Below are 26,857 nucleotides of genomic sequence, written 5' to 3' on the forward strand. Positions count from 1 at the left end.
CACCCTTCTCATCTCCTGAACCTGTTGTCCTCATCTCTCAGCAACTTACTTTGTTCTTTTGGATTAAACCTTGGTCGCATAGTTCTCAGGGGGAGATACTTCAAAATTGTCACCATGGGTATAACATTATAGACTTGCCCTTAATTCTTAACCCCCCCCAACCACCCCCTACTCCGGACATCCAAGTGAACGTTCTAGGATCCTTTCACCATCTCATCAAGGTCATCTCACGAAACAAATGAGAATCTATTTAAAAACACGATGACCGATGAGTATATCTAGAAGAAGCTAAAAACTCCTGTTGCCTCCCTGGAGAGGGGTCCCTCCTCCTTTCTGTGCTACATGCTCTATTCGTGCTCAGTCACAGTGAAATGTGGAGAAAAATTATATAACGTGGAAATGGTATGTGAAGGCCAGGCCTATTTTTAGAGGGCTAAATACTGGCAGGCACTTCTGGCTTAACCTTTATCAGGCACTTGGCATTCTGTATATTTGCAGCTGAAGCAGCGCTCCCCATAAAGTATTCCTTGAATGCATAATTACTGGCCCACAGCGTACAAAAGAAAACAAGTATTTCTGTGATAGAACAAGATACCACTCTGGAAATGTAGTCACAGTAGGTATTACTTTCTATCAAGGATCAACCAAACTCCCTTAACTAGCATTTGTATTATACTGTACTGGCAGCTCCAGTAATGAACTGTAAAACTGTGTGTGGACGGAGAGGGAGAACAATGATACATAAGATATATTTGTGTGTGCTTCAAAATAAATTAAGCAATTAGGAAAGCCTGGCCCCTTTGGCAGGATGTGTATGATAAAGGTGACTTCTGGCTTCGTTGTGTCTCCTCTCACAGCCAGAGAGTAATTTTCTGTTACAATTCTTACCTCTTTCTCAATCATACCTTTAGGGAAAATAACAGAATGACTGATAAAAATAACTTTATAGTTCTTCAGGAGCCAAAGAGAAAATTCTTCTCACCTTTCCCCTTTGTGGCAGTTCATTCACAAGCTGTAAAATGATGGTACGCATACATACTATTTAGTTGAGGTCATAGCTTGATAGAAATGGGGTCTGCTTTCTCACTGTGGCTGGATGTAAGTATTAAAGATGTGTGCATGAAAACAATACTGGTTTTATTCCATATTGCAAAATCAGTAATGGCACCGGTATCATTTTAATAAAATATTGGGGGTTATTATTATCGCTCCATCAAGTTTTTCTGGAAATATCAGAACAATATTCCCAATATTTTCTCAAGCTTCATCATGCCCTTCCTGACTCTCCCATGCAGGATTAATATGCGGGAGGGAGGGAGAGAAAGGAAGGGCCCCAGCTGATCAGTGGTGCATCATTCCTTTACATTTTAAAAGGCCATTTTTTAATGGGGTAGACCTGGCCTCCAAACTGCAGAGGCCAGGTCTACCCCACAGGAACTAATGGTCCTTTTAAATTTTAAAGGGCTGATGTGCTACCAATCAAGTATAGGAACTTGAAAAAAAGTGGTTGACCAGAGTCTGTGGTTTCCAGCTGCAGGACATTCAGGTGCCATCCCCAGCCATTTTTTAGTTGCCAAAAGAACGTGGAGTAGATGGGAGGGAAAGTGAAAGCCTCTCTTCCCACTGTGCTGAGCTGCGGAGCAGAATAGGGACAGAAAGTACTTTTAAAGGTGAGTCTTTACTCACACATCTGATGCGAGTCACGGGGGAGTTTTTCCCAACCTGACTCGTATCTCATATACTAAGATCTCATATAATGAGACTCCACGCCAAAGCCTGTTGATTTGGATACTAGTTATACTTTGTTCAGTAGGCTTTCCTTGTAAATATGCTTAGGATTGCAGCCTTCGTAAATAGTCACATACAAATAGTTGTTGTTTCTATTAGTCTTTTTTTTTTTTTTAAAGTATTTTTGGCTAGTTTTGTATGCAGTATTTACATACAAAACTGCTTCTGAAAGACACCTTAAATATTTAATATTTAAATATTTTTCTTGTAAAAAGACATCCGTTGTACTCAAAATAATTTGTGTGGAAAGTTTTGCCAATTTAACAAGCAGTGAGCATTTTTAATAATGGACAGAGTGATAATGATCAGCTTATACTATTTGCTATGGCTGCCTTGTGTCTCAAAGTCAACTGGCAGCAATGTGTGTTCCTATCAGATCCCTTTGTGCTTCCAATCCCCCATTCTTGCATTGTTTACAGTGACAGCCGATAACCAGTCTTTAGTGGGAAAATGGTTTTCAAGAACCTTTTTCAGTAGCTTTCCTCACTGACACAAACATGATTCGATTCAAATAGTTGTTAGTGAGATGCTCATTCTGTAAGCTAATTAGCTGCCTGGGGACAGGATTTGAGGGTGCCAAGTTTGGACTTTGTAGATGGTCATTTGCAAAGGATTAAGGCAGTGTTTGCGGCTGCCACCCCAGTGCAGGGCACAGCATTCTCAGTAGGATATCAGATCCATCATTTGCAAAGTTTTAGCATTTATGTCAATTCATAAATGTAGAAAGTTTACATAAACAAAAAAAATTGTGCAGTGAATTCTTTGACTGGAAGCTTGTTATTGATTGTTCAGTGCTCCTGTACTTTCAGAAATGAAGAAGGGTCTGGCTTTATCTTTAAGGCAAATTTGACCCATGGGGTGAATTCACTGAGTAGGGAAATTTTAAAAAAATTATTTGTGTCCTAGCTTCACTTAATTCTGGGATAATGTGCTAGTGAGTCAGTTTATAAATATGTGAACTTACCATATATTGAGTTGGACCATTGGTCCACCTATCCATTATTGCTTATTTTGACTAGCAACAGTTCTCCAGGGTCTTGGAGCAGTCACTGTCTTTCCCAATCTTCCTATCTGAGATCTTTTAGCTGCAAATACCAGGACTGAACCTGGGACCTTGTGCATGCAAAGCAGATGTTCTGTGTGAGCAGCCCTACTTGTGATGGCACCTCGCCATGTCTCACCTACCTGTGAAATGATGCCAAATACTTATTGTTTCTTGGCATTTCAGGAGGTTATATATTTATTTAATGCTTACATAGACTTCTGCATATGGACTCATTCAAATGTCATGGCAAGCCTCTGTTTGCCTCTCTGCTCATGTGCTTCCTCCGGCCTTCTTCCTTCTCTTCTCCATGGAGCACTTGGGCCAACTATTGTTTGTACCTTCCGTACAACCTTGGATTCTAAACCGTGGGAGGAAACAAACTCCAGTCTGTGGAGGGGCCTACATTTGGGTGTCATTGCAAATTGGTGTTTGACTGAGAGCTTCCCATACTAAGTTGTGCTTTGCATATGAGGGGAAGTGGGAGCAGGTGCGCAAGCAGAGAAACAAGCTATAACCATGCCTGTCACTGACTAATAGAGATTTATTGAAGAAGAAGACTTGGTTTTTATATGTCGACTTTCTCTACTACTTAAGAAAGAATCAGACAGGCTCACAATCACCTTCCCTTCCCCTCCCCACATCAGCCCCACCCTATGAGGTACGTGGGGCTGAGAGAGCTCTAAGATCTGTGACTAGCCCAAGGTCACCCAGCTGGCCTCATGTGGAGGAGTGGGGAAACAAATCCAGTTCACCAGATTAGCGTCCACCGCTTATGTGGAGGAGTGGGGAATCAAACCTGGTTCTCCAGATCAGAGTCCACTGCTCCAAACCACTGCTCTTAACCACTACACCACACTGGCTCTGACAGTGGTTCTGACAATGGCCTACACATACTGTGGCCTATGTAACCAAACACAAGATTGCTTCTAGATACCCAGAAGATGAATCCTCCACTGCCTTTCATATTATGTTGGCAAAAATGCTGGTGCTGTCAAAATGCTACCATTTTAATTGTATGGCATTTCTGTGTTCATTTGGCAAAGGCATCAAACAGGGAGTGCAACGTAGTGACAAATTAAGTCTCAACCAAGACATTATAGGCTTAGCATATGTTACAATATCCTCTTCAGCAAAGTAGAGTTAACACTATGTCTTTGTACAGGAACTGTGAAGATTCATTGTCATCTGAAGACTGTGAAACCTTATACCAGTTTGTTTATACCACCCACCGACCACTAGCTGTAGCAGCTGGGGAATTACTTTATAAAAGGTATCTCAATTTGGCTATTTTTGTGTATTACTTTGTTGGCTTCTCAATTTCAGATTCGGTCTTGAGTCCTATTGGCAATGCGATACAGGATGTTTCTCACTCTCTTCTGATACCCTCTAGGCTGATGCTTGTTGCTTTTCCATATAGTGAGATTCTTAAAATTGGATCCCCTGACCCAAACTTAACCATACTCGGGGGTTCTTCTAAGGAGAGTCACCAGCAGCTATGCTGCATATTTGGTGGCTTTACCTTAAAAAATTGCCCCCATAGCCCTGCAATGATTCCCCATAGGCTTCAATGGAAGCATTTAAAGTTTAAATGCCTCCATTATATTCTATGGGGAATCTTTGTGGGGCTCTGGGGGGGGAGCTTAAATATCAGGGCCCCCCCCAGAACCCTTCAGAGATTCTCCATAGGCTTCAATGGAGGCATTTAAAATGCCGCCTATGGGAAATCCTGAAAAGCAAAAAGAGCTGATTCCCCCCCCCCCCCCGGCTTTTCAGATTCAGATTTTTTGGCTGCTGTTAAATGGAGCCAATTTTTTAGGCCAAAAAAAAGCAGCTGAAAAATATCATAAAGGTATTTTCCAGCTTTGTTTGGTTTGGCAAAGCCAAATGCACACCCCTACTCCAGGCTCAACCTGGAGGTTGGCAACCCGAAAAGGAAGCAGAAAAAGAGACTACGGGGGCTTTCAGGAAAGGGAAATAAGAAATAATGGGGATGGGGAAAATGAGATACCTCCCACAAGTCTTTACAGATTCCCTCTTGTTCCATATAAATCTACTGCTAAACACAGGAACGACATCATCTTTGGCATGTTACTTTTTGGAGAGTTTGCCACAGGGACAGTTTGCCACAGCCTTACTGCAGCTGCAAGTTCCTGTGGCAACTTGTGTAAAAAGCCCAGATTCTGACCAAGATAGTAGCACAAGGGGATAGAATCATAGAGTTGGAAGGGACCACCAGCGTCATCTAGTCCACCCCCCTGCACAATGCAGGAAATTCACAACTACCTCCCCACACACACCCAGTGACCCCTACTCCATGCCCAGAAGATAGCCAAAATACCCTCCCTCTCATCATCTGCTTAAGGTCATAGAATCAGCATTGCTGAGAGATGGCCATCTAACCTCTTAAAAACTTCCAGGGAAGGAGAGCTTACCACCTCCTGAGGAAGCCTGTTCCACTGAGGAACCACTGTAACTGTTAAAAAATTCTTCCTGATGTCTAGACGGACACTCTTGATTTCATTTCAACCCGTTGGTTCTGGTCCGACCTTCTGGGGCAACAGAAAACAACTCGGATGAGGGGGCTTCTGCCTCCCATACAGTTTTCAACAGCTAAAACAATCAGGGGGCTGAGGGGACACACATTATTCATCCTGCAGACAGAATGCTTGCCCTTGCAGCCTCCCATCAAAAACAGTGCAGGGGGGAGGCAAAAGCCCCCTACTTCCCCCAAGCTGCTGCTGTAAGCAGAATTGAGCCTGCCTGTGATTTTTACACACGAGCTGTCACAGGGACTTGGAGCTACAAGCCCCCATGGCAAACATGAAAAAAGTAATATCTAGTTTAGATCTGAAATATGTATGGGAAGTGAACGGCTCTGTATGTAGTTGCTAATGGTGCTATTCAGCAGGTTGATTTTTGACAGGATTATTAAGCAGGAAAGAGCTGGGCAGTGAAGCAGCTAGGAGGGAATGCAAACAATACTTCATTCAAATGATGTTTCACTCTTAAGAAGCACGTCCGAAAAAAGTTCTTGTAATAGCGCAAAAGTTCTGCCTTTCAACCCATACTGAATAATACACTATAATTATATACTTAAACACATAGACCATTTAAAATACCTTCCAATCATATCAAATACATATCAATCAAGAAACTCCCCCCCCCCCCCAGTCCCGTTTTTGGCAGGTGAGCTGGGAGTTGCTCTGGGTTCACCCGCCAAGGCCACCACCCTCATTTCCCTCCCATTGCAGCTCCAGCCCCTCCCACCTACCTCAAGCCTGCTGAAAATATTAATAGCAATCTTACAGTAAACACTTTGGAATCCATAATAACATGGTAAGGCACAATGTTTGCTGCAATTTGGAACTCTGGGACCTGAATCTGAATGAGCATGTTTTTTGTTGACAGACTGATTGTCCAGGAAATTGAAATGGAAGCATTCTCAAAAAGAAATGGAAAACAGGAACCTGTTGCTAGCCAGCTGAAAACACTAATAATGTTCTTCTTGGAGAGTGAGGTAAAGAAAATGCAAAGTATGGCGGACGAACAGATGAACGAAACAGCATTGTTTTTAAAAAGTCTGGTATATGACCCTTTGAGACCAACTGATGAAAGGGCAGGGTGATGCTATGTTCCCACTGTGCTGGCTGCCTACTTATGCTGGTGCAGAGCTTCTGGCCATGGCGCTTTCTTGAGATAAGCTGTACATAGGATTATATACAGTGCTGTCCTAAGTATAGTTAAAAAGGTAAAGGTCCCTTGTGCAAGCACCGGGTCATTCCTGACCCATGGGGTGACGTCACATCCCGACGTTTCCAAGGTAGACTTTGTTTGCGGGGTGGTTTGCCAGTGCCTTCCCCAGTCATCTTCCCTTTACCGCCAGCAAGCTGGGTACTCATTTCACCAACCTTGTAAATCCATGCAGGTTAGTGAGTTTAGAACAGTGGTTCCCAAAGTGGGCAGTACTACCCCCTGGGGGGCAGTGGGATTACCTAAGGGGGTACTAAGAGGCAAGAGGGCAGCGGGTGTGTGTGTGCTAGAGGTGGGCCCCTTCAACTGTGTTTTTCACTAATTTACAGTAGTTCAAGTTATGGCACCATGCTGGCAAATTTGGTGGAAACTATCAGAATTTTTTTCTAGACTTTGAAGAGCTGGTACCACTGGTATCAAGTTCATCAGTTTTGTTGAATACATTTCAACTAAAAAGTTTTAATAGATGTGCAATTAATTGTTTCTGTTTTGAAATTTTATTGTTATTTTATTGTTATTATTAATAATAACAATTTTTATTATCATCTTTTTTAGTGAGTCATGCAAACCCCTATTTTGAATAATGCTTTTCATGGGATAGGGTAGGGGGCGCTGGGGTTGAGTTTGAGGAACCAAGGGGGCCCGAAAAGTTTGGGAACCACTGGTTTAGAAGGATGGAACTCTGGTTAGGATAGCACTGATAGTTCTACAGCCTGTGTGGCGAAAGTATAAGACTCAGTATAAAGGAATAACTGAGAATGTGAAGAAAAAAAATGGTAACTGTAATAATATTCTTTAAAATTGGTTACTAAATTATGCCAGAAGGCAGAGTTTCAACATAGCCTATATTTGTGGAATAGATACGTTCCAGCTATTTTAGAAGATCTGGAGAATAAGACACATACAATTTTTTTCCCCTCAGCTTCATAGTCATGTCACATACCTTGTAGACAGCCTGTGGGATTGGTCCATGAGTTTACTGAAAGACTGGGAGTGCATGACAGCTCTCTTACTGGAGAATGGCGAGGATCAGAAAGAAGGTAGGTGGGCTGATAAGCTTTGCACTTTCAGTTAGGGTGCTGGGTTGGATGAGAAGTCAAGTGAGATTGGATGAGAGGGGTCAAGTGAGGTATCAGGGACAGGGGTCCTCTGTCAATGTCAACCAGTAGTTTAAAATGACACCTATGTGTGTTTTTTGACAGCGAAGTAGAGTCTCAGTCTCCCAGTCGGAGCTGTGCTGTGCAGCTCACTCAATATGATTTGTCTGTAGCACCTTCAGTGTGTGATTACTGCTTCAAAACAGCTGGTACCTTGTATGTTTGCGCATATGCTTGTGGGGGATGGGTAGGTATGATAGTTTTATATATAAGAGGAAAGGAAGGGTCCAGTTGTTCATAACTGATCCTGATTCATTTTTACAGCTTAAAATACATGGAGAATTCCATTGCCCTTAATTATCTTTGCTGATAAGGTGTTGATTTCTTAAAATCACCTTTTCCTTTACCCCTCTTTTTCTGAACACATGTAGAGCTTACTGTCTGGAGAAATTTCTGATGTTTCCAAATTAACCAGCCTAGGATCTTCTTTTCTGTGGGAGACTGAATGGAGTCTGTGTTTCCTTTTGCTTACAGCGCTGAGTGATGCCCAAGAGAGAGCCCTGGTTGAGATAATCTTAGCAACTGTCCGAGAAGCTGCTGAAGGTCATCCTCCTGTGGGCAGAGGGGGCACCAAGAAAGTCAGTGGGAATGTTCTTCTGCTTTACTTCTGTTCTTCCAGATTATATTAGCAGCACACTTCTTTGCAACAGGAATGGATAGAATCATTGTTACAGGACAAACAACGTGCATTCCCTTTAGCTAATGCAATGAGAACATAATTTTTTTAAAGGGCTATATTTATCATTTCCATTACATTTGTTGTGACTGCAGTGACCTACTTGGAGGCGTGAGTTAGCTGATGATTCATTAGAACCTATAAGTTCTCTTCTTCTGTTCAGCTTCTGTTTTTCAGTCCTGATGTCAGGGCTGAACTACAACAACACTGGTATTTGTGACTGGAAATCCAGACGTCTTATTTGTACCCCGAAGCAACCACATGTGGAAGCTGATGCAAACTGTGGCCACGGTGTTGATGAAAGCTGGTGTTAATTCTCTCCCCTCCCACTCTGTTTCCCTGATTAAAAATGGTCCTTCTGAGCTGCTTTAAGCCAAGATAAGGGGGAAAGATGGGTAACCTTATTGTTCCTGACCTCCCCCCCTCCTTATCATTTTCCCAGTTCAAATGGGAAAATGTTATGCTACCACTGATCTTCATCAAGACTCCCAGCAGTTGCTTTCTAGGGCCAAATAATACATCTGGAGTTCTAGTCTCAGAACTGCTGCGTCACATTTAGAATGACCCTCAAGCACATCTCGATACTGCGAGAGCCAAGAGATCTGCAGTTTGTTCAAAGTGGCTGGCAGTGCTGAACTCTTTCATGAGGGACTGATATGACTGGAATGCCCAGAGTTTTCTTTATCTGCATACTCCTTTGCTCATACTAGGAATCTTTTCGGACACATAAAAAAATTCTGTTTTACAAAATGGACTTCTCCCCTGCTGATCAGGAGCCACTCTTTTTAAAAAAGAATGCGTGTAATTATACTTTTAATTGAAGCACAACATGTGATTGCTTATACCAACTTTTAACCCTACCTTAAATACTAATCCAAGGCATGCTTATGCTATAATAGGAACAAAGTGTTTTATCTGCAGATAATGTCCACCAAGGAGAAGAAGATACAAGTGGAAGATAGTATTAAAATTACTGAACATTTCGCTGTGGTGCTTCCTCAACTCTTGGCAAAGGTAGACTAGCAGCCATTCAAGTGAATGTATTTCAAATCATTCATTTGAATTTCGGCAGTTGCTCATGTCCTGTTTTCTTTTGCAGTATTCAGAAGATGCAGAAAAAGTGACAAACCTCTTGCAGATTCCACAGTATTTTGATTTAGATCTCTATGGTACTGGACCTCTGGAAAAGGTGAAGAAGCTGTGTGTGTGTGTGTGTCAAAGAGAGAATATGAATTTGTGTGCCAAAGGAGATGGTAGAAATTTTATGAGAAATACATTGGTGCATCCTAACATTTGAGACCAGTTTGATTTTGGTAAACAAGAAAAACTACTGGATTTTAGTCCAGTATCACATTAGAGACTAACAAGATTTTTTAGGTATAAGTTTTCAAGAGTCAATGCTCCCTTCATCAAGTATCTGAAAAAGAGAGCATTGACCCTCGAAAGCTTATCCCCCAAAATCTTGTTGGTCTCTAAGGTGCTACTGGACGTGAATCTAGCTGCTCTTCTGCAGACCAACACAGCTACCTTCTGAAAGAAAAATTATTGTATTACAGAAATTAGTGCTCTAGAGCAGTGGTTCTCAACCTGGGGCCATATGGCTCCCCGGGGCCCCCCAGGATATTCCAAGGGGGCCACAGGTGAAAATTGCGTAAAGGGGGGGCCATGGCACGAGACTAGGGGGCCACAGAGGGAAGTGAGAAGTGAAGAAAACAGAGAAGTGACCAAGAATCTTGTGCAATGGTGGTAGAGGCTTTGTTCTCCCTTGTATGTGAACATTGTTGTTCATTAGCGTGTTGTATCCCCCTTTTGTGGGGTATTTTTTGTAAATTTCAGTTTCCCAATAAGAACTGCACGTGTGCATTTTGTGTGGCTGTTTATGCTTCTTTGTTCCTTGGCTATTTACAAACAAAACTTTTAAATAGCTACCTTTCTACTGGTAGGACAGGGGGGCCACAGGAAGGAAACAAGGTCGGAAGAGGGCCTAGGACATAGGTCTGAAGTACGGTGGAGGCTTAATGTGTGAAAATGGGCAACTAAAGATTTTCATGGCGTGGTGGTAAATAACATCCCATTAACCTCTGCCAAAGGGGCAGAATATTCCCACCCCCCCAAGCATCCCTGTCCTGAAGGCCTATAATGCAGCAATGTTGCTGAAAATCAATAGCTCTGGCTCTGGTCATTGGACTGTATGGGAATCCCATGAATACACTGTCTTGAGCTGCTTGTAAAAAAGGCAGAGATTATATATATGCAAAGATGATATATTGCTGTCATCCCAGGCAGAATCGTGGCATGCCCTGCAATATGTTGTTCCCATCCTTAGTACCTAACTTTGCAGTAAAGTGGCATACACCAAAAAAAAGCGGATGCCTGAATTTCCTCATCTTGGGAAAGAGGCGAATGAGTGGCCAAAGTTTGAAATAGGACCTGTCAAGCTAATGCGGGGGTGTGTGGTCCGCTTGTAGCAGAGGGATGAAGCTGCCCTGAATCCGTCATTTGTGCTTTGATTTATAGCCTATCAGATCTCCAGGAGCATGCTCACACAAGGTTTGAGTGGCATGGGGCTGGTCTTGGGCAAGCTGATTCAGCCGCATAGCAGCAGTCCTCAACCTGTTCTGATCCGAACTGTCTGCTTGCAGAGCAGATGTGAGGATCTTCTGTGCCTTTGCATAGATGGCCTCTTTGTGGTGCATATCACCTTTTCTCTGGGACTATTTCTCACATATGTGTCTGCATGTGGCTTGCATAGAATTTTTTAATGTGCATGTGACCTAAGGCCATGTGACGACATTTCATCGTTCTATCTGCAAAAAAATCACTGCTATTGTGGCCCTAGAAAATAGAGTCGTATTTTTCCAGGCTATGCAGTATGTGAGTGACGATTTGCACCTAGGACCAGACAATGCATAGCTTGTGGTACTCATGACCCTTTTGCCTTCCTCATAGCACTTGGATGCATTGCTAAGAGAGGTGAAAGCCATTGTAATGGACCACTGTGACATGGATGTCCTGGAGGGTTGTTCCAGGTTGTACTATATTCTTTGCAATGAAGAACTTCCCACACATAACAAAGTGGCTCTTGCTAGAACTGAACTGGTGGATGAATTGGTGGACAAACTAAATCAACTCTTGGGCACGTTTTTAAATGAGGTATGTGTGAAGTCTGCTGTAATGAGAGACAAGCTTAGTTTTCTGAAGCAAAACTTAAGTAGAAGGGTTTTTTGTTTTCTGGGGGGGATTTGAAATGCACATTTTTATGAGCTGAAGGGGGAGTAAAGACTAGAAAACCAGCATGGTATAGTTGTTAGAATGTCAGACTGGGATCTGGGATACTTAGTTTCATATTCCCTGGACTGGGTGACCTTGTACCGGTCCCTGTCTCTCAGCCTAATCTAGTTTATGGGGCTGTTATTGTAAGGATGAAATGGAAGAAGAGAGGACAATGTGGTAAGTCACTTAGGATCCCCAGTGGGGGAAAAGCAGGATATAAATAAACAAGGCACTTCAGTCACGTGTGTGTTTTAAGTGCCGTCAAGTCGCTTCCGACTCATGGCGACCCTATGAATGAAAGTCCTCCAAAATGTCCTATCTTTGACAGCCTTGCTCAGATCTTGCAAATTGAAGGCTGTGGCTTCCTTTATTGAGTCAATCCTTCTCTTGTTGGGTCTTCCTCTTTTCCTGCTGCCCTCAACTTTTCCTAGCATGACTGTCTTTTCCAGTGACTCTTGTCGTCTCATGATATGACCAAAATACGATAGCCTCAGTTTAGTCATTTTAGCTTCTAGGGTCAGTTCAGGCTTGATTTGATCTATAACCCACTGATTTGTTTTTTTTGGCAGTCCACGGAATCTGTAACACTCTCCTCCAACACCACATTTCAAAGGAATCTATTTTCTTCCTATCCGCTTTCTTCACTGTCCAGCTTTCACACCCATACATAGTAATAGGGAATACGATGGCATGAATTACTCAGTCACATAGGGAAATCATTTTAAGGTATATGCCAATGTGATACATGTACACCCATACACACACTGTATTCACGGTCACAATATAGTGGGTTCGCCATTATTGCAACCCAAAGTTCCTGCTTGTCCCTTACATTTCATGATAATAGTAGATGATACGGTCAGGGTATGTTTGCTGTTTCTCCCTTACATCCGCCTGTAGATCAAATTGTGGAGTTGTGCTAGCCACATCAAGAAGTAGGAGTGTGCATAAGTTGCCCATGGGAGGGTGAGCTGCAAACTCTTTTGCCATCTTGAAACTATTGGAGGTTGTATCTCTGGATTATATTTGGCAACTGTGTGAGGAACATGCTCACACATAGTAAAATGGACTTATCACATGTGCTGGTTTATATATGGAATATAACTTATTTCCTATGCCAGAGTGAAATCAGTGTGGGAAATTTGTTGTGGCTTCAGTGGTCCAAATGAAGGATTGTTATATTTGTGTTTTAAAATCCTGCACCAATAATTTTCCTATTTCAGATTGTTCTCGGTTTTCTGCTTGAAGTAGTGAAAACTCTACTTTGGTAAAACAGTCATAATAAAATAATAAAATTTAATATGTCTTCTAACAGAGTGTAGTATGATTTCTGGATGTTGAATATTCTCAATCACATTTCAAGACTATTATTCTACTACCAGCCTATTTAAAGTTTGTATTCTAAACTGAGACTGCCTGTTATTTGACATTTATCTGAGCTACAGTCAGAAAGTTAATTTAAAGTGCAGATTATTTTTGTAGATAAAGCAGATTTTTTTCGCCTGTGCTGGGGCCAATAAGAAATCTTCCTCCTCCATGGCTTTTAAAATTTTGCATGTGGATTCTATTTTTTAAAACATCTTGTAAAGCCTTATATATCTTAATAGTAGCTTTCATGTCACTGTGTGTGTAGGGTCTGCAGGAATACTTGAAAAGGTTTTCGTTGTTCTAAGAATACAAGAGCAGCTGCTGGAAGTATGAATAGCCCATAGACTCAGTTCAACAACAGTTGATCAACTGTGTCATCGCTAACAGATGTCATTCCATCATACAAGAGTTCATGCTGATAGGTTTTTATTGACATTTGAAGTACAGTAAATGTGGCAGGCAAAATTAGCCCACATTTATTTGGGTAGCAGATGATTCCGTACCAATCCAAGACAGTTTATGCAGGGAGGTCAGCCAAATTATACCACCAGCAACCTTGTTTTGTGCACCACAACTGTATTATGCAAATTGGGGAAACTAACAAATCTGCTTCATTTATAGAATTAAGTTTCAGAATTTGCTTTATCTATAAGTTTTGCATCCTTGGGACGCTGACCAGAACTTGGAAGCCATGAGAGGGCACATTATAGCCCCGTGGCGCAGAGTGTTAAGCTACTGTACTGCAGTCAAAAGCTCTGCTCACGACCTGAGTTCTATCCCGACAGAAGTTGGTTTCAGGTAGCCGGCTCAAGGTTGACTCAGCCTTCCATCCTTCCGAGGTCGGTCAAATGAGTACCCAGCTTGCTGGGGGTAAAGGGAGGATGACTGGGGAAGGCACTGGCAAACCACCCCGCAAACAATGTCTGCCTTGGAAACGTCGGGATGTGATGTCAGGAATGACCCGGTGCTTGCACAGGGGACCTTTACCTTTTAGGGAAAGGTAGTGTGGGACCTCATTTGAGATAGTAACACTTGTTAAGTGGTACTGGTTGCGCACTGTATAGTCCACAGTTTCTGACAAGTGCTGAGTTTTATACTGAGCATATTACAGCGCAATCCTAAGAACACTGTCCTAGGAGTAAGTCCTGCAGAATAAAATTAGACTTACTTCTGAATAGACTTGCTTAGGATTGCTCCCTAAGTCTTCTTAGGGGGGGAAGGGTCTTGACTATGATGTCGTGTTAAGCTTTGAGGCCTAGTACAAATGGAGAGCAAAGTGTTTTGTCATAGTGATCTGTATATTTTTATCCTGCCCTTCAGGGAGTTCAGGGTGGTCTACATTTTATTCCGTCCTCCATTTTACCATCACAATAACCCCGTGAGGTAGATTAGACTGAGAGAAAGTGACAGGATGAAGGTTTGGCAGGTGAGCTTTGTGACTCAGTGAGGATTTGAACGAGTCCGGGTCTCTGAACTGGGAGGGAGGCAGGAGCCCAGAGCAGCAGTGTGTACAGTGGTTAGAGTGTTAGTCATGCTGTGCCTTGAGGAGGTGGGGAGGGTGAGTCATCTTGCTGCCCCTGAAAAGTCTAGGGAGACAGAGAGCCTCATCCTTCTCCAGAGTTGGCGCGACTTGTGAGAATCGATACTGGAATACATTTGTGGATTCCTGAGAAAACGTTATAAGAGAAAGCCTTGGAGATTTTGTATCATGTACATAATTTGCAGCCCCTTCTTCTCCTACTGTTCATGACCGTATAAAGGTGTTTTAAAACGTTTTAAACACTGTGTCCTCCTCCTAAAACTTACTTTTCCTTCTGGTGCCCTCATCCCAGCACCAAATAATCTACTTCACAGGTAAGTGTGCAGACATCCTTGCCCATGGTTATGTGGATATTGCGGCTGTTGTATGAATTTAGATGTTGATCCCAACACTAGCATTCAAAACGAATTAGAACAGGATCTCTCTGACCCACCCCACAAACGATGTGCAAGGAAACATAAGAACCAAAGCCACAACTCTTTCTGAGCTCCCTTCTCAAATAAAACTGGAGCAGCGTGGATGCAGTCACACTCCCCACAATCCAGCATGCACCAGTGAGGAATCTCTGCTGTGTGCATTCAGTCTACCCAGACCGTGGTTGGTAGGATAGGAATGCACAACCGGCTCTAGGATCCTGGCACCTTTCCATGCTTCCCTAGGAAGGGGTCTTCCCTGCAGTTGGACAACTACTGTATGCACAGCGTAGCTGTGAAATTTCCAAAGTAATGCCGAAGGCAACATGACATAGGGGATCCGGCAGATTGCAAAAGGAAGGCTATTTGCAAGATGGTGACTTAATGCCATTTAAGCACCTGGAGCTGGGCCTACTTCCTGCATCATGGGAACAGCATCAATTTCCACTGTTACCCTTTTGCTGGAGAGAAGCCCTTATATGGTGCTTGAGTGCGTGTTTCTGGGAGTGGGCATGGAATGTACGTAGGAATGTACATAAGTCCCATGCATCTTGCCTCAGTTTTTCAACTGTGGCTTTAGAATGGCTCCCATGGTTTAGGATACGTAGTGCATGTTTGCCACCAAGATAGACAACTGCTCAAACTCAGCTTAGTATTTTCTCTTCTGTCCTTGTACTGTGATTTAGGGAGAAGGCCTCTGTGCAGAAGAAGATGGAATTCACTGTTTATACTCCATTTTGAGAAGAATAACTGCTTTTCATAAGTAAGATTTGTTTTATGCTGGTTATTAACTTTCTTTCCTGACCCAATGTGGGGCAGACTCTGTTAGAATAAGGTTGTTTTACATCCTCATCATATAATGTATTGAAATGTAAAATCATTGGGTGAAAAAATATAACTGCATGAGATTTTTTTTTATTGGGTTGGTTTCCGAGGAGCTCGACTGGTTAAGGCTGTTGTCTGACCCTACCAAGGGCTTCCATTTTCTCATGTGATTCCTTCCTTTTGATTCTCTTGAACCACTTGTAAGGCTGATGTGCTGTACAGGATTGGGCTAGATGTCACATTCTTGGCAGTAAGGTGAATACTGGAAATAAGGTGCTGCCTTGAGGCCAAGTGTCTGAGTCTACCTGGACCAAGAGCAGCAAAATCCATATGCTCTTGTTCCATAAGGACAATGGCCTCTTTTGTAAAAAGGCAGCACATACCTTTTCTTTGTTTCTCAATCCCCGCCCCTGAAGTCCTCTATAAAATTTTCGAACAAGATATGTAGGCAGTGCTGTTGTGAGAATGCTAAAATTTCCCTGGTGTTCCTTTTTTGTAGGGGCCATTCAGTGGCAGGGAGGGAAGGCAGCATGGTACAGCCCGATCTTGTCAGATCTCGGAAGCTAAGCAGGGTCAGCCCTGGTGAGTACTTGGATGGGAGACCACCAAGGAATACCAGGGTTGCTGTGCAGAGGAAGGCACCGGGAAACCACCTCTGTTAATCTCTTGCCTTGAAAACCCCATAAGGGGTCGCTGTAAGTCGGCTGCGACTTGACGGGACTTTACACACACACACATTCAGTGGCAGGGAAAGGTGGTATGCAAACACTCTTTGGTCATTCTTTACTATAAATTTAGATATGTTAAGAATATGTTTAAATTTAATTGCTTATGTGCCAGGAATGTTTTCTACAGACGTTGGGTCTACTGAGCTAGCATGGTGTAGTGGTTAAGAGCAGTGGACTCTAATCTGAAGAACTGGGTTTGATTCCCCACTCCTCCACATTAACTGCGGACTGTAACCTGGTGAACCGGGTTGGTTTCCCCACTCCAACACATGAAGCCAGCTGGGTGACCTTGGGCTAGTCACAGTTCTCGTAGAGCTCTCTCAGCCTCATCTGCTTCACAAGGTGTCTGTTGTGGGGAGAGGAAGGGAAGGAGATTGTAAGCAAGTTTGATTCTTTTTAAAAGGTAGAGAAAGTCAGCATATAAAAACCAATTCTTCTTCTTCTTCTTCTTCTACTGTACATCATGAATTTTTGTAGGTAATATAGCACTATGATGGGTGACTGGGTTGTCAGAGTTGTGGAGATAGGGAACTAGAAAAAGAACAGAACAGTTTCCTCCATTTTAATGTTTTTAAATCTGACAGTTGTGGTAAGGATTCTGTTGTTACTTGACAATATTGTTATCACTTGTAATCAATGAAATTTCTCATATAGACTTTTAATATTAAAAGAGATTTAGCTATACCCCTCCAACAAAACCCCAAACAAACTTAACTTCTGTGAAGATCAGTGGCCATTCTCCTTCCAGTTTTCTTGAGTAGCTGTGAATCTTTTTTATAAGGGACAAAATAAAATAATGAGGAAATAGGGTTAGTTGGCTGTCTTTTCTTTCTTTTCGTTGCCACAGCCACTTGAAAGTCCCCACATGAACTCATGAAGCTGCCTTATACTGAATCAGACCCTTGGCCCATCAAAGTCAGTATTGTCTACTCAGACCGGCAGCGGCTCTCCAGGGTCTCAGGCAGAGGTCTTTCACGTCATCTACCTGCCTAGTCCCTTTAACTGGAGATGCCAGGGATTGAACCTGGGACCTTCTGCATACCAAGCAGAAGCTCTACCACTGAGCCACAGTCCCTCCCCATAGTGATGTTTTCTTTCTTTTGGATTTGTAGTGCCCATGATCTCTCCAAGTGGAAGCTCTACGACAAGATGTCTGAGCTGCTTGTTTTTGAGCTGGAACGCAGCTGCTTACCTGTTCAGGTAAGTGTAATACTATTTAAACCAGAAAGTATTTCAGATTTTCAAAACAATCCTTGTTTCAAGTATTCTTAAAAAATTACTATTTTGATCTTATTAGGCTCAGTTTCATACAAATCTGAAAGATTCTTAATACAGTGACAGAGACCACATTTAGCTGTATATGCATCCTTTATTCTTTTTGCTGGGAGGTATACTTTTGCTGGGAGCCAAAAGTATAGTGTAGTGGTTAAGAGCGGTGGTTTGGAGCGGTGGAATCTGATCTGGAGAACCGGGTTTGATTCCCCACTCTTCCACATGAATGGTGGAGGCTAATCTGGTGAACTGGATTTGTTTCCCCACTCCTACACATGAAGCCAGCTGGGTGACTTTAGGCTAGTCACAGTTCTTTTAGAGCTCTCTCAGCCCCGTCTACCTCACAGGGTGTCTTTTGTGGAGAGGGGAAGGGAAGGTGATTGTAAGCTGGTTTGATTCTTCCTTAAGTGGTCGAGAAAGTCAGCATATAAAAACCAACTCTTCTTCTCCTTCTCCTCCTCTGCACAATGGCGAATGCCATATTAAACCTCTGTCATTCACATTTTTATATACTTGTATGATTTTTTTAATAATATTTTTTATTTGAGTTTCATAATAAAGGGGGTACAGAAAGGAAAAGTAGGAAAAAACAGATGGGGGATTTTAACATATATTTTGTTGTCTCCAGTACCGGATTCAGTCAAAGCTTTAGTCTTACCCTGTTTCTGATCTTGATTTAATATTCTATTGCTTAGCTTAGTTCATTAATTTCTTGTATGATGACCCTGTCTTTATTTTTATTTCACAGATTATTTTGCCTGCTTTACAATGTGCTTATTTTGCACTTCTCTGGCAGCTAGCTTCTGTGGCAAAGAAGCCTCCTTCTAAGGTTAGCTCTAGATGCTGAAAATGCTTTGTCAAGGCTTATTTCTGTTCATACCTGTTGTTGGCCAGCTTTGAACCTTCAAAAGCAGCAGGGGTTGCCGACTCATGAGGGGCTCACACTGGAAGCAAGGAATCAGAAGGCAACATGTGAAGCAGGGTCTTGCGCATCTTACCACAACATCAGCCTCCAGGGATTATTTGATCTGTGGGATAAAATAGGATTCCCCATTTCCAGCTGGGTTCTGGTAATACATGACAAATCAGGCTTCTCGTCTGGGATCAAGTCCTAGACGGTGGAGGCCTTCTCATGGATCAACCTGATATTAATAATAGCATGTTTATACCAGTGGTAAACTGTTGTGGCCCCTAGGCCTCGTCCCTATAGGAAGTAAAAACTACTAACAAGGGAGAAGGTGAGAACACTGAATTGAAGGGTGTCCAAAATGGTGCCAGTGTTATCGATTATTTTCTGGTTTCATTAGATCTCTTACCTAAATTGAAATGCCCATCAAAAAGCAGTGTCCAACAAAATTAAACCTGGGGTTGGTGCTATTGTCAGTTTTTTTCACACCAAAGGTGGCAAATATATTCCAGGGGCTATTCAGGTTTTTAACCTGAAAATTACCCCAATTATCCTCTTTGGTGTTGCCATCTGGATTACAGTCATCAATGAATCTATCGATCGTCCACTGCTTCAGTTCTTACGAAAACTCCTAAATGCCCCTCGATGTGTTGCTGGCGTTACTCTTTGTTCCGAGTTTGGCCAAATGTCACTTGAAGCTAGGGCGTGGTTGGCCGCCTTTAAACTCCACCTTAAACTGTGCTTTAGCACTGAGGGGTTCCTAGCTTCTCTGAAGCATGACCCTTTCAAATCCTCATGGCAAAAAATCTTAGATGAGAAACTGGCGTTGCTGGGCTTCTCGCAGGATATGTTATCAGATCTTGGGAAAACTGAAGCTTTTGCCAAAATTAAAAAGCGCATTAAAGAGCTCGATTATAACAACACTACTTTTCGTGCTCGTCGCGTCTGTTCATCCCAGTTCTTCGGAATACCCCCTCCACGTGGTCTGCCTGCCTATACATATTATCTGACAACTCCTCGTCTCTGTAGAGCTTTTTGCTTGGCTAGATTGAATGCTAACCCTTCTATGGTAATGCAGGGCAGAATTCTGAATATACCATACTCAGACAGGATCTGCCCTTGCTCTTCAGGCTCTATTGACACATTAGCCCATGCCCTTTTGGAATGCCGCTTTTACGAGGAACTTCGATCGCACTATATTTCCCCCCTTTTAATATACAAATCCAATGCCTCTGTGACTGACATAATGCCTTTTTTACTAGGACCCCAAGGCTACATTGTCAGTGGCAAGATTTGTTTCAGTCCTTATATCCCTCCAACACTAGATATATGCTGCTCAAGATCAATTGATCAAGGAGCTTCTAAGGGATAAAAGGAAAGGAAAGGAATTGAAGGGTGGGTTGGGCAGGCACTGGAACAAGATTGTTCTGTTTCATGTGATTTTACAGAGATCTACCTGCAGACTCTTTCTTCATTTGGCAAGACTTACTTTATTTTACTCTCACTTTGAGGGAACCATTTGTTTAAGCTAGGGTTGCCAGGTCCCTCTTCGCCACCGGTGGAAGGTTTTTGGGGTGGAGCCTGAGGAGGGTGGGTATTTGGGGAGGGGCTTCAATGCCATAGAGTCCAATAGCCAAAGTGGCCATTTTCTCAAGGTGAACTGGAGATCAGTTGTAATAGCAGGAGATCTCCAGCTAGTACCTGGAGGTTGGCAACCCTAGTTTAAGCATATGCTTTTACTAATAGCTATTTTAAGTATTCATGGAAGTGTTTTGTGCAACTATAATGACTTTCCCCCTCCCTTTTAAAGGAAAACCTTTTCGTTCTAAAAACACATTTGAGGCATTACTGCCATATTTGCGCATGTTACTTCAGCCACAGCAATAGAGATGCCCGTGAGAAGGTAAGAATTGTGCAAATACTTTAATTTTACTTTTCTGTTTAGATTTATATTCTGTTTTGTCTTAAGGATAATATAACGGTAAAGGTCCCCTGTGCAAGCACCGGGTCATTCCTGACCCATGAGGTGACGTCACATCCCGACGTTTCCTAGGCAGACTTTGTTTTACGGGGTGGTTTGCCAGTGCCTTCCCCAGTCATCCTCCCTTTACCCCCAGCAAGCTGGGTACTGATTGGCCGACCTCAGAAGGATGGAAGGCTGAGTCAACCTTGAGCCGGCTACCTGAAACCGACTTCTGTTGGGATCGAACTCAGGTCGTGAGCAGAGCTTGGACTGCAGTACTGCACCTTACCACTCTGCGCCACAGGGCTCATTTAAGGATAATATAGATAAGTGTTTATATACACATGAAAAAGGCATGCTTTGGGAGACTCAATGACCCGATCTGTATGTACTTTAGAATCAGAGTAGTATGCTGAGGTGGCAAAAAGGACTGAACCACTTCAGACTGCAAGTGGGGGTGGGATCATATTTTTGAATACTTATGCAACAACAACAACAACAAATCCTGCAAATAGAAAACTAGCACAAGAGGCAAAGGGCTGGGGTAGAATCTTCCTTCCCAGTATGCTAATTTTTAAATTTGCACTCACTTTTTTAATATGGACGTCCCAGTTGAAAATGGTAGGCCCATCTGAAAATCTAAAGTGGTAAAGTCTTTTCCACCACCTTATTCTGCTGCAAGAGCCCCATGGCACAGAGTGGTAAGCTGCAGTACTGCAGTCCCAAGCTCTGCTGACGACCTGAGTTCGATCCCAACGGAAGTTGGTTTCAGGTAGCCGGCTCAAGGTTGACTCAGCCTTCCATCCTTCCAAGGTTGGTAAAATGAGTACCCAGCTTGCTGGGGGTAAAGGGAAGATGACTGGGGAAGGCACTGGCAAACCACCCCATAAAACAAAGTCTGCCTAGAAAACGTCGGGATGTGACGTCACCCCATGGGTCAGGAATGACCCGGTGCTTGCACAGGGGACCTTTACCTTTACCTTTTATTCTGCTGCATGTGTGAACCAGCGTCAGTCTTAATTAAGCAAAGAAACTAGATTGCTGTGTTTGGAGGTTGGGGTATGGCAACAGGGAAGAAAGCATGACTAGAACTTCATTATAAAACTGCACTCTCATACCCTAGTTCCCAGTGTTAACCCAAGTGACCATAGGATTTATTTGTTTATTTAGATATTTATATCACACTTTTCTCCCCAGTGGGGGCCCAGAGCACTTCCAACATTTTTTCTGTCCATTTTATCCTTACAACAACAGCTTTGAGGATGAGAGACTGTGACTGGCCCAAAGTCACGAAATAAACTTCCATGGCCCAGTGGGAATTCAATCCTAGATCTCCCAGATCTATTCCAACATTCAAACCACTATATAGTATACTGTTTTTTCTTGCTATTACCATGAAAGTTTGATACTTCTATCTCTGGTCACAACATGCATTTTTTCTTCCCCCCCCCTCCCATAAGCTGCCTCCTGTATTCAGAGCAAACTCATACTTTATGTCACCAGTTCAGTTTGTTGCATCGATGCTGATTTTCTCTGTAGGAAAAAAAATGTAAACCTGAGGACCGAAGATGTGTGTTTCAAAGACCTGATGGACGTGCATTTGAGAGTCCTATGTGCCTGGCGCATATCTGTTGTGTGTTTGAAGATGCATATTGCCCTTTATGCTTTATGTTTCTGCTACCAGTGGAAATGTGGCAAACGTACTAGCTGCCTTGAAGTGTGAATCAGTTCAGTGTCTCTCTGCCCCTGGAATCCCAGCTTGTCATAAGCTGATGTATGTGTTAGTGACCAGTGACAAAAGAGGGAGAAAATGGGGGTGATGGTTATAAAATGTTTGTCTGAATTAAAATTCAGTGAAGAATGGCCATACATGGTCTTTGTGTGTGTGTCAAAGCATTATAGTGAAGATCAGTTTTCTTCTTTGTCTCTGCAGATCACCTTTAATAGAATGTACTCTTTTTTCGTGTTGTTTGTCATCTCCCACTGTTGAGGATTTGTTCTTAATGTGTAGAATTAACTATGCTTGTCTGTATATATTTTATTTATCTTTATACATCTCTATACCTTTAGTGTGTTTTAGTTGAGTTGTTTTAGTCTGTGTAGTGTTTCAGAAATGGAAAATTAATAAAGTGATAGTTTAGCCTTTCATATTTGTACCAGAAATGGAACTGAGAACAGCTGGTTCTTGTGTATCAGCTAAAGTTATAGTCTTGCAAGCAGGGATTTGAGGTATCCTGTTTCCGGCCAGCAGAATGTAGTTAGCTGGCTTAACTTTTCTCCTAGAAAATTCCCATTCCTCTTCTTCACTACTTTGCTTAATAAGCACAAGCCTAAGTCTCTATTGCCTGTGGGTCACTAAGGCCAAAAAACACCTCATTGGGGGAACCTTGATGTCCCTTGTGAGGCATGGAGCCAGTGGGGATTTAACATCAGAGAACGAGTCAAGAACTCAGTGGTGTGAACCTATCCATTCAAAGAGTGAGTTTTAATAACTTAAATATATTGTGAAGGCAGGTCATCTCAGTTGTATCATTTCATGGTTTTGGATTGTGATGCCTTTCAAGAGGATTTGCACAGTCTCAAAGATTCACAGTTGAATCATATGCGTTTTCCTCCAATGTACTCTTGGGAAAGTCTGATCATGGGAACCATGTTCCACACTGAAAGGCCTCTACCTGAAAGCCTAGAGAGCTTCTGCCAGTCTGAGTAGACAGTACTGACTTGGATGGACCAAGGGTCAGATTCACTACAAGGCAGCTTCGTGTGTTCACAGTGGACTAGACATAGCAAAAGAAGTCTTTTGGCTTTCTTGGGATGGTGATCGCAGGAAACCAGGAAAAACTATTTTGTAGTGAATCGCATGGGGGAGAATTATTGCCATCGTTATGATCGCATTCTCCAAAACGCCTCAATTCTTTTTGTTCCCTGTCATTGTAGGCTTTTATGGTGCTTTGTGACTTTCTGATGATTGTGAGTCATCAAGACACCAGTGATGATGAGACCCTTGGGCTACTAGAATATTTTCCCAGTACGTCTCTTCAGTCCAAAATGCTCCTGTTCATTCAGGATCACATTTTCACAGAGGGAAAAGACAAAGACAAAGGTCAGCACTGTTTTTCATCAGGAAAGTATCCACACTTTGCTGCTGATGGTTGTTCCCTGTACTTGATCACACTGATTTCTTTCTCCCCCCATCAAGCAGTATATAAATGATTAGTTTCCCAGCTGTTGATACATAAGAGACCCCTCTCCGTTCCTTTGATCCTGTTTTTATTGTTACATGTTATTGGAAGTAGCAAGCGGGTAGTTAGCACTGTTACGACATTTGAAGAAGAAACAACCCTTCTGTGATCTGAAAAAGCAAAGAAAGTAGTGTTAAGTGGTATAGCTCTTGAATAGTGTTTTTCAGAGGAAAGTTATATTTTAAAATGACACAATAAAATTACACATAACCAAAATTCTTATTATAGACTTGGCAGAAGAAGAGGACAGGAAAAAGAATGACCAAAAATTGGACATCTTGCACACAAAACGATGCCTTCTTGCAGCTTATTGCAAGTTAATCATCTATAATGTTATTGAGATGACTGCAGCTGCTGAAATTTATAAGCATTATATGAAGGTAAATTAATAATCCTACTCATGAGGTCTTCCAAATGCTGTAAAATTGAACTATATGGGATAAGTGATTGTAAGCACAACCATCCACTCAGTGATATCTTGTGCATGTCTTGTGATCGGTACAGATGAATATATTGTGTATTCAATACACAGCTGCTTCTGGAGGCTTTTTAATGTGATGCATAACTGGGTATCATCACCGTATTGATAAATGCCCAGTCCAAAGCTGAGGACAATCTTAGTAAATCATGTTACATAGATTTTAAGTAACATGGGCAACAATACTGATCTGTGTGGAATTCCACACAAGAGCTGCCGATAATCACTCTCTGCATATGGTCAAATAAAAAGGCCAAAGCCATTTTAATGCCTTGCCTCTGACACCAATGCCATGAATAAGATTGTTAGAAACATCCTCAGTATCAAAGTCCCTTATAAGTAGCCATACGTATTTTATTACTTATTTGTTGTGGAATGTAGCTTTTAAATTTTGTCTTCATGGATGTTGCTGTTCCTTGGCATAAGAGTACACCTTTTCTCCTTTGCCCTCTAATAGGCTTATAATGATTTTGGAGATATAATTAAAGAAACCTTGAGCCGAACCAGGCACAGTGACAAAATTCAAAGTGCAAAGACATTGATCCTCTGTTTGCAGCAGGTAAGAATGTTACAGTGGATGATTCCAGCTGTGTTTTATCTTTTAAGGAACCTTATGGTTATATGGTTATAAAAGCATTTTATGTTGAACCACAAAATGGAATTCTGAATCTCCCATCCAATACAAAAATTTCTGTATGGCTGTTTATGTCTTGTATGCATGGAATGCAGCGTCAGGTGCAGAATTATCACAATCACAATTTTCACTAAAAACTAAACAAATTATCTCCCCAATCCTGCATCCAACCTTCTGGGCATGGGCCACAGAGTTTTCCTGTGTTCCTCTCCATTTCTGCAGTCCCTTCTGACCCCCAGAATAACTATTTTTCAGGTTGCAGGAACTGTGTGTAGGAATAACTGGGGAGGATTGGGGTATTGGATTGAGGCGGGACAAGGGAGTGAAATTGCTCAACTTTCCTTTTCTGCAACAACTTCTCTGTTGAAAGGAGGGAATGATTTCATCTCGTTGTCCCTGCACACTCCAGCCAGCCCCCCCAATTCACATGGCTGTTCCTCTGCATGAGTCCTGGAATTATCTTTCTGGGACTCAGAAGGGGCTGCAGTATTGAAGAGGAACACAGGGAAACTCAGTGGGCTTCCAATGCTTGGATGGCTGGATACAGATTAGTAAATATCATGGTGTACTCCCTCCCTACCCTTCCCTTGTTGTCTAGTTTTCTCCCTTCTTAGTCTCAGGGGCAGTCTACATGTGGTATGGAAGAGATGTGATTACATCTCCTGACATTATTCATGTCTATAATTTAAAGCATTACTGTAGCCAACCAGTAGAAAACCTATGCTGATACATACACCACAGTATAAACAAAACAACCAGCACGTTGGCAAATGGTCTATAAGTTGTAATGTAACAGTTTTCCTGTAAATTAATAAACCAAAGATTTATCTACCATTCATAATAGAGTACAAAATCATTCAGTCAGTTAAGTGCATGGATAAAGCCAATGCTTGTTTATACAAGATTAAAGGCAAACAGTTGAGAAGCCTCCACGAAGGAGCGACTCATCTGTTTCCAGCGGAGCAAAAGTCCAAAACGATTTAATATATCAATCTCCACAGTTGCAGAAATGGGATCGCCGGATGTTTCCTCGTTTCGCTTTATAATGAAAGCTTCCTCGGTCTTTCTTACCAATTTTGCTGAATGCCCTTCATTAGTCTCACTGAGTAAAGATTCAACAATCTTGTCTTACAAAGTGCATGCGTTGTTCATTTGCCAGAGAAGAAAATAGTAAAGAGATTTATATTAGTTACACAGATGCAGATAACTAGCTGAGGGGGGCTTAACCCTTCCTTCTCTTCTATTTCCATGACAGACATCCTCCCATCCTACTATTAGCTGTGGTAGCGTGAACATGCTACCTATAATAGTTGTCTGGGACAGGGGGACTATTTCTGTTGAGAGCTCGGGATGGGTTGAGGGAGGGGCAGAAGTATTCAAATCAGGTTAATCCTCAAATCCTTTTGAATATATTATTTATTTATGTATTAGATTTTTGCGCCGCCCTTTCCCAACCGAAGTTGGGCTCATGACGGTTCACAACAAAAATACAATATCAATACATAGTGTATCATAATAACACAACAAAACTTATCGTTAAGACCTGTGGTTTATAATCTAAAATTTCTGCAGTCTAAAACCAAGAACTTCAGATAGTACCTTTAATACTAGTGACAGCCAGCCAGAATAAGGCAGGAGTAGGGATGGAATAAGACAGAATAAGGCAGGAGTAGGGATGGAATTGGGAGGCCAGCTAAGGCGTAGCCATCGCTGCCCTCAGCCATAGGTCTGGCGGAACATCTCTGTCTTGCAAGCCCTGTGGAATTGAGCGAAGTCTTGCATGGCGCGGGTCTCATTT

The 26,857-nt window shown here is 42.3% G+C and overlaps 1 protein-coding gene and 1 non-coding gene across 3 annotated transcripts in view; one reads left to right on the plus strand and one right to left on the minus strand.

The window, feature by feature from the left end:
* Positions 1–26,857, plus strand: part of LOC130488142 (cohesin subunit SA-2-like) — a 67,754-nt gene that overhangs the window by 33,255 nt on the left and 7,642 nt on the right. For both annotated transcript variants that reach the window (XM_056861740.1, XM_056861741.1), the window contains exons 13-26: positions 3,996–4,103; positions 6,242–6,350; positions 7,506–7,623; positions 8,215–8,318; positions 9,338–9,430; positions 9,516–9,605; positions 11,366–11,569; positions 15,697–15,773; positions 17,676–17,763; positions 18,584–18,664; positions 20,553–20,645; positions 23,643–23,808; positions 24,176–24,327; positions 24,883–24,984. In XM_056861740.1, the coding sequence (XP_056717718.1) occupies positions 3,996–4,103; positions 6,242–6,350; positions 7,506–7,623; positions 8,215–8,318; positions 9,338–9,430; positions 9,516–9,605; positions 11,366–11,569; positions 15,697–15,773; positions 17,676–17,763; positions 18,584–18,664; positions 20,553–20,645; positions 23,643–23,808; positions 24,176–24,327; positions 24,883–24,984 (1,585 nt within the window). The remainder of the gene's footprint in view (positions 1–3,995; positions 4,104–6,241; positions 6,351–7,505; positions 7,624–8,214; positions 8,319–9,337; positions 9,431–9,515; positions 9,606–11,365; positions 11,570–15,696; positions 15,774–17,675; positions 17,764–18,583; positions 18,665–20,552; positions 20,646–23,642; positions 23,809–24,175; positions 24,328–24,882; positions 24,985–26,857) is intronic.
* On the minus strand, positions 17,567–17,641 carry TRNAT-GGU (transfer RNA threonine (anticodon GGU)). Its single transcript has one exon. It is a non-coding gene; the product is annotated as a tRNA-Thr (tRNA).

The sequence above is a fragment of the Euleptes europaea genome, chromosome 16, assembly GCF_029931775.1.
Source record: "Euleptes europaea isolate rEulEur1 chromosome 16, rEulEur1.hap1, whole genome shotgun sequence".
In the NCBI taxonomy this organism is placed as follows: domain Eukaryota; kingdom Metazoa; phylum Chordata; class Lepidosauria; order Squamata; family Sphaerodactylidae; genus Euleptes; species Euleptes europaea.